Genomic DNA, 13,509 nt, shown 5'->3' with positions numbered 1-13,509 from the left:
TTTTGGCTTCATTAGCTAACTGCTGTTCATACCTCTCTTTAGCTACTCTCACCAACCAAGTCACCCTCCTTGCCTGGTCTTTGTAGACCTCATGAAATTGGTTACTTTCACTTCTCTTATGCTGCCTCCACAATGCCCTTTTTCTCTGTATCACATGCTTAATCTCTTTATTCATCCATCTCACACCTACCGTCTTATGTAACTTTTAATATTCATTTTAAACTTAAAACTGAGAATCTTCAGAAATTAAAAGTTATTTGTTAATGTTATGTTATTGGAAATATTTTATTATCTTCAGTAATGTTTTTATTTAGGTTTAGGTATTTTAATTACATTGTATAACAGTAATATTTTTGTCATAGGGACAGGAACAATTAGAAGAAAAACTACATAATCACAATGAAGTATCTCATATGTTAGAAAAAGTACAGCAAGATCAAGAATCTTTAAGAAGGGAAGTGACAAAGTTACAGAAGTCAGAAAGTGCTCTTCATGTAGCATTACAAGAAGCGGACCAGTTGCTGGTTCAACGAGAAAAGGAATGTCAAAAAGAAGTAGCTGTTATGAAAGAAGAAAATCAACAGCTTGAAGAAACAATTGCCCAACTTAGAGGTCAAGTGCGTGATTTGAAATGCCAACTAGAAATCAAAGGAGATGATAATGCAGGAGAAAGGCTTGACTACGCAGTAGACTCTACAGTAAAAAACAGCATTATCATAGCTATTCCTTCTGAAATCAGCTGTTCTGAGATAACAAATGTAAATGACTTGCCTTCTTTTGAAATGTCTGAAACATATGCAGCACATGAATACAAGCATGTACAAAGAATTAAGGAGCTTGAAACTTCTGAATCAGAGCTTAAGCTTGAAGTAAGTATAAATAGCTTTTAATATTTAGATCATAGACTATTTTCATCACCTAATGTGAGACCATCACCTTACTTATGGAGGGCTAAAGTAGCTTGAATAAAAGAGTACTAGGTTTGTTCTCTCATATGTGCTATAGGGTATAAGTCTTCCATGGATGAGACTGACATAAAAAGGGATCATTAGGGCAACTAAAATTTAAAATCTCAAGAACATGATGCACAGTATGCAATGGGGAACATGATTAATAGCCAGCATATAAGTAATATATCATATTATTAATGGAAAATGTGTTAGGTATTATTAATCACTATAGAATCAAAAGACTCATCTTGGGCATTTACTTAAATGTGCAGTTCCTGTTGCGCTACATCGGATTCATTCACAGGAACTTGCTTACATCCATTACACTCCCTGGCAGTGCATTTCTTCCAGGTTATGCAAAACTATCCCGGAATACAAAGGCAGTGCTTGCATCTGCATTGTGGTTCATATGATCAATTGGGTGTTAGTAGCCCCAAATCTAAATGTTTCAGCTGCATGGAGATCTGACATATTGCTACTCAATGTCTCAAACCCTGTCAGAAATGCAAAAGTACTGAATGCTGCGTTTACACTTGTCCTTTTAGAACTTAAGCTGAAAGAGTGGGAGCACCAGTAGAGCCAATTCAAACACTATGCGTATAAGAGAGGTATAATAAAGAGTTCCCAGATCTTCCAATTCATTCTAGTAAAGATGGCACTTTTAAACAAGCTACATTTGGTAAAATCACAAAATGTGCACAAACAAATTAGCCCCAAAATTTCAGATCTGCAGCAGCCTCATTTCCAGTCAAATATAGGTGGAATAACATCACTTGAAATTACCATTAATGAACCTAGTATAACAACTGAACAAACACAAGAAGAAATGCAAAATCATCAAACTGTTCTACAAGGAGAAACTGGAGAAGAAACAGAAAAGCATGTAAGACAACTGAAAGAACTTAATATGCACACAAGATAAACAAAAAGGAAAGATGAATTTATAAAAAAGAAATTGTGGATAAACAAAAAAAAAAAATTTTAAAAAAGGAAAAGAGAAGGTTGTGGATCATAAAATGAAAACTTCAGGCTCAGAAGAGTTTACGGACTATGAAGAACCATCTCACGCTAATAAAGGGAAGGCGAGAAATACAATTAAAGAAAAAATAATAGTTTACTAATTCAAAGTTTTCTCAGTACGATTATCATCTTCATGAAAAGAAAATAACTAGCTTCCAAATCAAGAATGATAGGCATGAAATTGAAATAATGGAAAGCAACTGTAAAAAACTGGAAAACAGTTTACAAGAAGCAGACTACACAATTGCTCCTTCACAGATTGAAGACCTCATTAGGTACATCCAAAATTTAGAAGTTAAAGACTTACCAAAGACACTTCATTAATCATAGCATCTCCTTTCTGCACTGCCTCATTAAGTGTACAAGGATTCCACAGGCAAATTAAACAAGAAACTATACAGAAACTTATACTATGCCATAATATCAGGTTTTTGTTTCTCCAAGAAACATACTTCTGCAGATATAAAAACTTTAACAGATACGTATCCACTTGTTTCTTATTGGAGTTTTGGAATGATTTAACAGGGCTGGAGTAGGAGTTGTTATTCTTGCCCCCCCCCCACCTTCCTTGGGTCATTCTGTAATATTCAAAGGGATGCAGAAGGGAGAATTTTGAAAATAGGCTGGGAATACTGTGGATGTGTAATAAGGTTATAAATGTTTATACTTCATCCACTGGACCAGTTAAATGAAAATTCTTCCAGGAAATGGAGCAAAATTTATACGGTGCCTGCTACATCATAGCAGTTGTATTGAGAATTGTATTGAAAACCCCACATTAGACAAAATAGGAGGACTCCCCCCAAGGAGCAGAAAAGTGGGATATATACACAGTTAAACAACATGTCTCGACAATGCTCAACTTGTAGACATATGGAGGATTCGCAATCCTAATCTCCAGGCTAACATGTATATGAATCAAGGTATTGGTACCCATCTTGATCGAATTTATATCTCCTCTTCCCTTATAAATAGGATAATTCAGATAAAACATCTTGACATCAACATGTCAGATTATACGTGTGGACAGACTTATGTGTTCGTCGAACATGTTGTTTATTATTTCAACGGTATAATAGAACACAGAAACTAAGTAAATAATTAATTTATTAACTTGATGCTGATATTTCGCTGGTATTATAACCAGCATCTTCAGAGCACAAAAACACTGTTTGTCACAATACGCGAGACTAAAACAACATGGTGTACTTAAAATTGTAGCAGCAACACAAAGACTAGAGTCCTGATTGTGGCGCCCTCTATCTGGAAAAAAAAAAAAAAAAAAAAAAACGCTATCATATATTACTAGAGTCCTAGAAAAGTGCTAGTTTTTTCTTAATATGACTGTCTCCCAGATCTTCGGCAAGTTAATACAGCCATATTTGTTGAGATTTGGAGTGTGTTTTAGGGCTTCTGTCGCCTCTAAGAACAATCTCTCTGATTTATATGGGTTTCTGTGTAGTACTTTTGTGTTTTTCCAGTTGATCCTGTGTGCAGGGGTATCCAGAGCATGGTCTGCTAGGCCCGACTTCCCATAATGATATTTCCGGACGTATCGTTTATGTTCGCTGATGCGGATATTCACAGTGCTTCCTGTTTGACCGTAGTAGGCTTGATTGCATGAGCAGGGTACTTGGTAGACTCCTGGATGTGATAAAGGAGGAATGCTGTCCTTAGGTGAGCGGATGAGGGTGGCTAATTTGCTATATGGTCTGAATGTAGTGCGTAGTTTATGTTTATTGAGAATTCTTGAGATCTTTTCGGATGTGCCTTTAATGTAAGGGATGGTGACTGTTTTGTTATAGTTCTCTGTGGTGGATGGTAGGAGGGGTTTCTTGGGAGTGTTTAGTATTTTGTTTATTTTTTGTGGATTGTAGCCGTTGGCCAAGAAGGTGTGGCGTAAGTGAGTGAGTTCAGCAGTAAGAGCCTTGTCATTTGAACAGATTGCTCTCGCTCTATGGGTTAGCGTTTTTAATATGCCATATTGTTGAGAAGGATGATGGTGTGATTGTTTGTGTAAGTATCTGCCTGTATGTGTGGGTTTTCTGAAAACTGAAAATGATAAGGAACCATCTGGGAGACGTGTGATGAGTGTATCCAGGAAGGGCAGACAGTTGTTGGCTTCCAGTTCCATAGTAAAGTGGATTTTTGGATGTTGGCTATTTAAATGTGCTAAGAATGTTTTCAATGTCTCAGGGCCATGTGGCCAAATAGCAAGCACATCATCAACATAGCGTAGCCAAAGTGTTGGTTTGAGAGTGACTGTATTGATTGCTTGTTTTTCCAGGTGTTCTATGTAAAAGTTGGCTAGGGGGGGAGAAAGGGAGGAGCCCCTTTATACAAACAAATTGATGGGACAGCCATGGGCTCCCCCCTTTCTCCCCCCCTAACCAACTTTTACATAGAACACCTGGAAAAACAAGCAATCAATACAGCCACTCTCAAACCAACACTTTGGCTACGCTATGTTGATGATGTGCTTGCTATTTGGCCACATGGCCCTGAGACATTGAAAACATTCTTAGCACATTTAAATAGCCAACATCCAAAAATCCACTTTACTATGGAACTGGAAGCCAACAACTGTCTGCCCTTCCTGGATACACTCATCACACGTCTCCCAGATGGTTCCTTATCATTTTCAGTTTTCAGAAAACCCACACATACAGGCAGATACTTACACAAACAATCACACCATCATCCTTCTCAACAATATGGCATATTAAAAACGCTAACCCATAGAGCGAGAGCAATCTGTTCAAATGACAAGGCTCTCAACGCTGAACTCACTCACTTACGCCACACCTTCTTGGCCAACGGCTACAATCCACAAAAAATAAACAAAATACTAAACACTCCCAAGAAACCCCTCCCACCATCCACCACAGAGAACTATAACAAAACAGTCACCATCCCTTACATTAAAGGCACATCCGAAAAGATCTCAAGAATTCTCAATAAACATAAACTATGCACTACATTCAGACCATATAGCAAATTAGCCACCCTCATCCGCTCACCTAAGGACAGCATTCCTCCTTTATCACATCCAGGAGTCTACCAAGTACCCTGCTCATGCAATCAAGCCTACTACGGTCAAACAGGAAGAACTGTGAATATCCGCATCAGCGAACATAAACGATACGTCCGGAAATATCATTATGGGAAGTCGGGCCTAGCAGACCATGCTCTGGATACCCCTGCACACAGGATCAACTGGAAAAACACAAAAGTACTACACAGAAACCCATATAAATCAGAGAGATTGTTCTTAGAGGCGACAGAAGCCCTAAAACACACTCCAAATCTCAACAAATATGGCTGTATTAACTTGCCGAAGATCTGGGAGACAGTCATATTAAGAAAAAACTAGCACTTTTCTAGGACTCTAGTAATATATGATAGAGTTTTTTTTTTTTTTTTTTTTTTTTCAGATAGAGGGCGCCAAAATCAGGACTCTAGTCTTTGTGTTGCTGCTACAATTTTAAGTACACCATGTTGTTTTAGTCTCGCGTATTGTGACAAACAGTGTTTTTGTGCTCTGAAGATGCTGGTTATAATATCAGCGAAATATCAGCATCAAGTTAATAAATTAATTATTTACTTAGTTTCTGTGTTCTATTATACCGTTAAAATAATAAACAACATGTCAGATTATAATCCAGTTCTACTTATGTTCCACTGCATGGAACAAGTAGAGATCAGATCTGGACCATGGAGACTTCCACCAAATTTTCCGTTGATCATCTCAACAAAATTCCAGACCCCTCTGTTCAAATTGGAATAATGTTACCTGGAATTGAGATACGAGGTTAAAATTCAAAAAAGCAGTAAAACAGAATATGATGGAATGGGGAAAGGAACAGGCTTTCTTCAAAAGAAAAAGAGTTGAAAGACCTGTATAAAGAGAGAAGCTGGTTCGTAACAAACCAGCACGGTGGCATAGAATGTAGCAACATCATTCCACTTCCATCTCTATTTCCACTTCTATCTCTATTAACATAGAGATAGAAGGAAATTCAGAAATGAGTAAAGAAAGAAATTTTAAGAAGAATATGGGCACTTAGCAGATAGCCTTCATCTGCTTTCTTCAATAGACAATTCACTAAATTCTGCAAAGAAAGGACTATTACTCAAATCTGCATTGATGATGAAGACTTGTCTGCCACTCAAGACATCTTTGAACTCCTTTCAAAAAACACTACAAAAATCTGTTTGAAAACAACAGTACTGCTCGAAATTATAACTCTTGGAACATTAATGGCTTTCCTGTTCATATCCAAGATGGGGTTGACAGACCCGTTACAGAATCTGAAGTTACTATAGCCTATAAAGAATGCCAAACAAGAAAATCCCCAGGACCTGATGGTCTAGGGATAGAACTTTACCACAAGGACTGGGATTTTATTCTTCTCATTCTAGTTATGCTATTTAATTCTTTTCTCTCATCAGGACACATACTAAGCTACTTTGTACAAGCCATACCATCCTCATTCCAAAACCTAATAGGGATCACACCTTAATCAGCAGCTGGAGACCTATTTCTCTATCTAATACTGACCACAAGATATTTTTCTTCATTACCAATAATGGGCGCATAGTGGGAATAAGATACATAATTAAAAGCGCACAGGTGTATGGAGTCCAGGGTGAGCAGTACAATTTAATCTATTTCTGCTAAGTGATCTAATCTGCTTAGTTAATATGAAAAGCAGTTGATGGCAGTGCTATCAGGTGCTATAAGGTCCTGCATCCCTTTCTGTTCCACATCCTCCAGCCAATTGGGTGTAGGTAGAAAGCTGTTATTAAAGGAGCCTATGCCAATTCAACTACCCACCTCCTAGTTAATGGGTTCCTGTCAGATCTAATCAAAATTCAAAAAAGAGTCAAGCTAGGTTGCCCTCTTAGTCCACTCCTCTTTACATTGACTTCCTATAAGAAAGGTTCTTGAACCTTTCTTATAGGAAGTCAACATGCTGTGCATGGAATAACAGTTCCTTCAACTATGAAGGAAATTAAGGTAATAGCATATGCCAATGATGTAGTGAGCACTTTGAAGCATAATGATTCCATACCTTTTTTTGGTATTTCGGAAAAATTCAGCAAGATCAGTGGATTAACTACTAATGCAGACAAGATAAAATTAAAAGTTTTTAGAAAATGGGATCTTAGAGGCATTCCTTTTGGACTAACCCCTAAGAGAGAACTCCTCATTATACTTGGAATTCCCTTCTCCACTTATTCAATATTACCAGTTCAAGAACTTATATACATACAAGAATTTGAAACCTTAGAAGACTGGAAAATAGGGCCACTTTCCTTTTCTTATAAAGCCATAATACTCAAAACCATAATCTTTCCTGTTCATTTGGACATAATAAATATTACAGGCATCATGGAAGCTGAAGAAAAATAATTATATAGTATGCCTGTGCAATTTTTTTTAGTCCAGCCAATACCAAGAAGTTAAAAATTAATTTCTTCAGCTATTAAAGAAGCATGGAGGATTTGGTCTTCTAGTCTTAAAATTATACTATTTAAGAAATACAGCTTCAAAAATCCATAAAATATTGAAGGCCAATCACACATGTGCAGACCTTCTTCTGTACTACCTAGGTTTTCATTTTCCCACCGTTTGGAGTGAATGATTATAAAGATCCAAAAGTTGAGATTGAATACTACAACATTCTGTGCTTAACTCTAAGACTGCTACAACACGTTGGCATTGACATTCTTTCCATTAAAAAAAAGTAAAATATTTTATAAAGAAATCTTTATAAAATTTTTTATAAAATCTGCAAACTTCCACAGTTGGGTACTTATAGCAATACTTTGTTTCATAACTTATTGAAGTTCCAAGGATAGCCTAACGGGATTTTGCTTGGAGAATTGCATATGGCCACCTTCCAGTCAATGCCATCAAATGGTGGTACTTTAGCATCAGAGATCCAATCTGTGGCATTTGTTACCGATTGGACACAGTAGAATATGCATTCTACTGCTGCCCTCTTGCCTTGCGTATTCGGAACAGATTATGTAATGTGTTGGGCATTCCATTACTTACAACAATGCCAGCAGCAATGGGGAGAAAATTTTGATTTTTATAATTAATGAATTAAAATACCATTTATGAAAGGTTAGAAAGAAATTTGGATTTGAAAACAAGCAATATGACATCCAAATTCTTTATAAATATTGTACTGTGGAAATTTTATTGTTCAGTCAGACGATTTCTGGATTTAAAAAGAAGCATTCTAGGAGATAACAAACTTTTGACTAGATGGTGTATACCACCCACATTATGCAATATTCACCGGGGGGGGGGACATTCTGTCTATTCTTACTATGAGAGGTTTTTTGAATACTTCCATCCTCTTAATCCATATTGTCAATGTGGTGTCTTATAGTCAATTGCAGGAATGACTGGAGAGCAATCCCAGGCAGAGAAGGCCAACTCGAAGCAGTTAACTCAGATTAGGCTAACCACCTGGGTATCAGTCATCTATGCACTTTAGTTTCAATTGGTCTTTTGATTGTTCATCTATATGAGATTGGTGAAAAAGGAAAACTGATAGCCTTTGGATATATGATGATATAAAAGAGCTGAGGCCTTTTCTCTATTTCTCCTACTATCTATCTGTCTTTTCTTTCTACTCTACTATCAGGTGCTCTTGCACCCCTTTACTTTTTCACCTCAGAGGTTGAAACTGGCCTGGGTAGTGACCCTTCCCCTTATGCATAGTATTGTACATGTCTGTAAGGATATGTGCTTTGCATTATGGGATACTAAGGCAAGTGAAGCAAAGTCATTAGCCTTTATATATGAGTTGCCTAGTCCTGAAGTAACTTCAGGTGCAAACTTTGTTTGTTTGCTTATACTTGGAAAAAAGATTAAACCAAGAATATAATTTATTGTCATCTGTAATTTATAGTATAACCAAGTGGGAAAACTTCCAAGAATGATTGCTGATGAATTACTTCGCTGGATGGAGACAACAGTGTATGATCAAGGCATATGATATAATTGAGCTATTTAATGATCTTTTTATTAGGATGTGTTCCATCCTGGTAAAGCAGTCTTTATTTTCTGGGAGGGATAAGGAAAGGTGAAGTATTACAAGTGAATGAAAAGGACATATCCCAAAAACTGAACACTCCAAATCAGTAAGGCAGTGTGACTATTGGGGTTTTGCAATGCATTTTAAGGGATGTGATAAGAAGTTGATTGTGCTGTTGACTGGCATTTTAGTGATAGTCTTGCAATTGGCAAGCTCCTTAGGAGTATAAGGAGGGTAAGGAGGGCTATTGCTTAAGGGTGGTAGTAGAATAGAGATGTAGAGTCTCAGCTCAGTCAGTTTTGACGATGGCTTTTGGTTGCAAAGACAGGGGTTAGAATCGTATCTATGATGTGCAACAACATTATCATGGCTTCTCAGCTGAAGGTGAGTTAGCCATTCTCATATGGAGTTTGCTCCCAGAAACTTGGACAAGCAAGCTTGCCAGAATACATGCAATTTACAGACAAGATACTATGGGATGAGGATTAACCACCCTATTCTGTCAGATCTGTTTTGAAAGCCTATATAATCCATGCATAAGTGTAAAACAGGAAGAATGGAGGAGTGGATATATCAACCAATAAACCAGTTTGTATTTTTTTATGATTGTTAAGATTTTGAAAAAATTAGTAAGAACTCATACACAGAATTGGGCAGATGAGGGCAATATTAGTTATGAATGCTAGAATGGAATTGTTAAGGAGTGATCTTGTTTTTAATAAACCGGTTGCTTTTTATTATTATTATTATTATCTGACTTCCATGGAGTCAGACACTCATTGTGAAAAGTACATACTATTGGACACACAGTGCTCATCCAATTGTGCCTTAAACTGATTCAATGTATTCCATTCACCAGCCACTCTCCATGCAAAGAACCTACTCTTCACTCCTCTGCTCGCACCTTCCTCATACTGTTTCTAGTGATGGCCTCTTGTTCTATCCCCCTCTCCCATTCTATGAAAAATCTCTTCCATGTCAACCAGATAATGACCCCTGACTAGCTTTAATGTCTCAATCATATCCTCCTCTTCATGAGGCTCTGCAATTTACATTCTCTCAATCTGTCCCCATATTCTACATTCCAGAGACCACTGACCACCTTTGTGAATCTTCTCTGGATCCTTTCCAAAATACACTCATCACCATGAAAACCAGGTGACCAAATCTGTGCACAATGATCCATATGAAGCCTGATCAAGGCCTTGTACAGTGCCATCATAACCTTTTTATTTTGGTATGTCAGGGTCCCCCACATCATTGCTATTATCTGATGTGACGTCTTCACAACTTGTGGCTCCTGAATTTCAGGTCCTTGTCCACCACCACTCCCAGATCTCTCATCTCCTCTACTTATTTTAAAGTTTCCCCCATCATGTGCATACTTTGCATCCCATTTTGCTTACCAAATCTCAAAACCTTACACTTCGCAAAATTGAATTGATAGTTCCACTTACGTGTTCATTCATGCAATCTATTCAAGTCCTCCTGTAAGGCCATGATATCTGCTTGACTCTGCATTGCTAGCTGAAATTTTGCATCATCTGCAAACATCTGCATATCACTAGTTAAACCCATCCCGATATAATTAACATGCAAATTGAATAACAATGGTCTCAAAACTGATACCTGTGGTACAAAACTAGTGACCATCCTCTTTCGGGATACTGCACCTCCATATACAACTTTCTGATGCCTATCTAACAGCCTGTCACTGATCCAACTCAGAAGTCTGTTATCCAATCCCATCTGTTTAAATTTAATTAACAACTTGTTGTGTGGCAGTCTATCAAAAGCTTTTGCAAAATCCAAGTACACCACTGTATATGCATCTCCCCTGTCCAAGATACTTGTCACCTTGTTATAGTACACAAGTTAGTAAAATATGATCTCCTTTTAAGAAACCCATCCTCATAATCACAGAGAATACTGCTGTTATCAACCCATTCTGTATCCTAGTTCACACCAATCTCTCTAGTACCTTCACTACAACTCCAGATATACAGATTGGCCTATAATTTGAAGTCACAACCTTATCACCACCTTTATGCAGTGGAACAATTTTACCTTCTTTCCACTCCCTTGGGAGCTGTGCTGTTGTAAGACTCTTATTAAACAGGCATGCCAATGCTACTGCCAATTCCCTGGAACATTCCCTTAAGATGTGTGGTGATATGCCATCAAATCCTATTGCCTTATTAACATCAAGGTTATTTATTTCCTCAAATTTATTTCCTCTTGCTCACTCACAATTAAGCCATGTTTTCCTAAGTCCTCTACACTTAAGTTCTTCATGAATCCACCCTGATCAGAATGAAATACCTTTATAAATTGATCACTGAATACCTCAACATGTGTCTTCTGCAGCAGTTACCATTCTACCATTTTTATCCATTAACATCATCTTACCATAGTCATTCATTCTTCCTTCTACTTGCCAAATATCTAAAAATACTCTAGGATTTTTCTTTGCCTGATTTACCAATTTCAGATACTGTACTTTTGTTTTCCTAATTGATTCACTCTCCTGGCTTGTTCTCTATACTCTTCATGTAACTGATTATTATCATTATTCATCCTGTACTGTCCCCAAAATATTTCTTCTTCAATATTTCATGCTTAAGCCCCCTTATTCAACCTTTTGGCCTTTGGAATACATTTACACATTGATGCTGTTATGTATTTCTTTGTCAGTTCCCAAGCAACTCTTATTTCCTTACTGCTCAATTCCTCCTTCCATACTATAGCTCCAAGCTGGTTCCTAAGCTTGTCTTAATCACCAGCCTTATAATTTCATGTATATCCCTTCCTCACAGAAGTCTGTATGTAGATAGCCACAGCCCAGCTGATTATTTCATGATCACTCTCACCAACTAGAGGAAAGTATGAAACCTCATTCACTATTGGATCCTGTGATGAAATGATCAGATCTAAAACTCTCGATCCTCATGTGTCCTCCTTTACATGCTGCCTGAGATAGTTATTTCTCGGGAACTCAAGAAATTCATTTTCCTTATTCCCAGATTCTATCTCTTCATTGCAATCTCTACTGTCATAAATAACCAAGCCACTTAAGTGGTGATAAAGGTGATTGAGCCTGCTCTTGCTCAATCACCTTTATCACCACTTATCACATATATCCAATTAGTCTCAACTTCCCCACCCACATCTCAATATATCCCATTTTTAAGCTAATCATCTGCATGCATACATTCACTGCTGCTTCCAACATGTTGTGCTCCTGGGCTCTTCCTTCCTCCCCCCCGTTTCCTTGTTCCTACTACTACTACTGTTTCCACTGCCAAGCACTTCTGTCTCTTCAATACCACTTTGCTGATTTTTCACTTCATCTCTTCTGATCTCTTGCACTCATCACACACTGTATTTCCATCTAGCAGCACTTTCTCTGGTACACTCACTCCAAAGCCATTAAAATGCAACCGATCATGCCTGTATAATTCCATTCATCCTTCAAAGACATACCATACATCCACAAACTGTACTCCCTTCTTTTCACTCAGCTCTGATATCATTCATGATTTTTGCTCTCTGTCTCGACTCCTCATTGTCACACTTCCACAACCCACTGAGAACCTTTCCCACTATGCTGTTATCTTTCAGTCTTTTCAATAACCCCTTGATATTTGCCCTCATATACTCCTTATGTTCATTTAAATCATTTGTCCCCACAACCACCACTAATTCTCTTGGTAATCCCTTCCTCATAACCAACACCTGAATTTCCTACTCATTCTCCCTCTGATAGCAGACCTTATAGACTCTCTCATTAACTAATCCTCTATGGAATCTGCATAAATTGATATCCTGTAATAATATAACAAGAGCAGTGAGTGAGGATTAGGCATACAGTGTCTTTCTTTTTTGGAAAGGCATTTGTAAGGGCATCACCTGACAAGTTGGTATTCAAGTTGCATGATATGGATTTGGATATCAAGCTAGTGGACTGGATTGTGTGGAGGCATGCTTTCTAATAGAGTTGTATAGGAGCAGTATCATGGAATAGAATGATTACAAGTACAGTTTCAGTGAGTTCAGTTCTGGGATCAGTATTGGTTCATTCTTTGTCAGTAATATTCCTACAGTGTTATATTCAGTTCTTTGCAAATGATGAGCAACTTGGGAAAATTATAAGTAATAGTGCTGATGTTTTGAATCTTTAATCGAATTTGAATAACCTGGAATGGTGAGTAAATGAAAAGGGATGTTCATTTAACATGTTTACTGCCACTCGTTTATCATAGAATATCCCCAGGCCATTCAGAATGATCTTGATGTAGTGCCTACACATCCACATGATTCGACTGCCCTGGCCAGACTGAGTTATGCAGTATAGAAACACACGAATCCTCCAACACTTAGAAGTGGCAGTGGCACAGACACGAATACCAATTTGATGTTGCTTTAAAGCTTCAGTGGCACTGAATGTGTTAAGCAATTAATAGTTTGATGCTTAGAAGCAG

At 37.6% G+C, this 13,509-nt stretch overlaps 1 protein-coding gene across 2 annotated transcripts in view; it reads left to right on the top strand.

Moving 5' to 3' along the window:
• LOC150106497 (uncharacterized) overlaps positions 1-13,509 on the top strand; it is a 553,742-nt gene that overhangs the window by 410,985 nt on the left and 129,248 nt on the right. For both annotated transcript variants that reach the window (XM_090393159.1, XM_090393158.1), the window contains one exon: positions 363-869. In XM_090393159.1, the coding sequence (XP_090249285.1) occupies positions 363-869 (507 nt within the window). The remainder of the gene's footprint in view (positions 1-362; positions 870-13,509) is intronic.

The sequence above is a fragment of the Typopeltis vanoorti genome, chromosome 5 (assembly GCF_054136105.1).
Source record: "Typopeltis vanoorti isolate ZY-2024b chromosome 5, IOZ_Tvanoo_1.0, whole genome shotgun sequence".
Lineage (NCBI taxonomy): Eukaryota > Metazoa > Arthropoda > Arachnida > Uropygi > Thelyphonidae > Typopeltis > Typopeltis vanoorti.
This window is presented reverse-complemented; position numbering and strand designations above follow the sequence as displayed.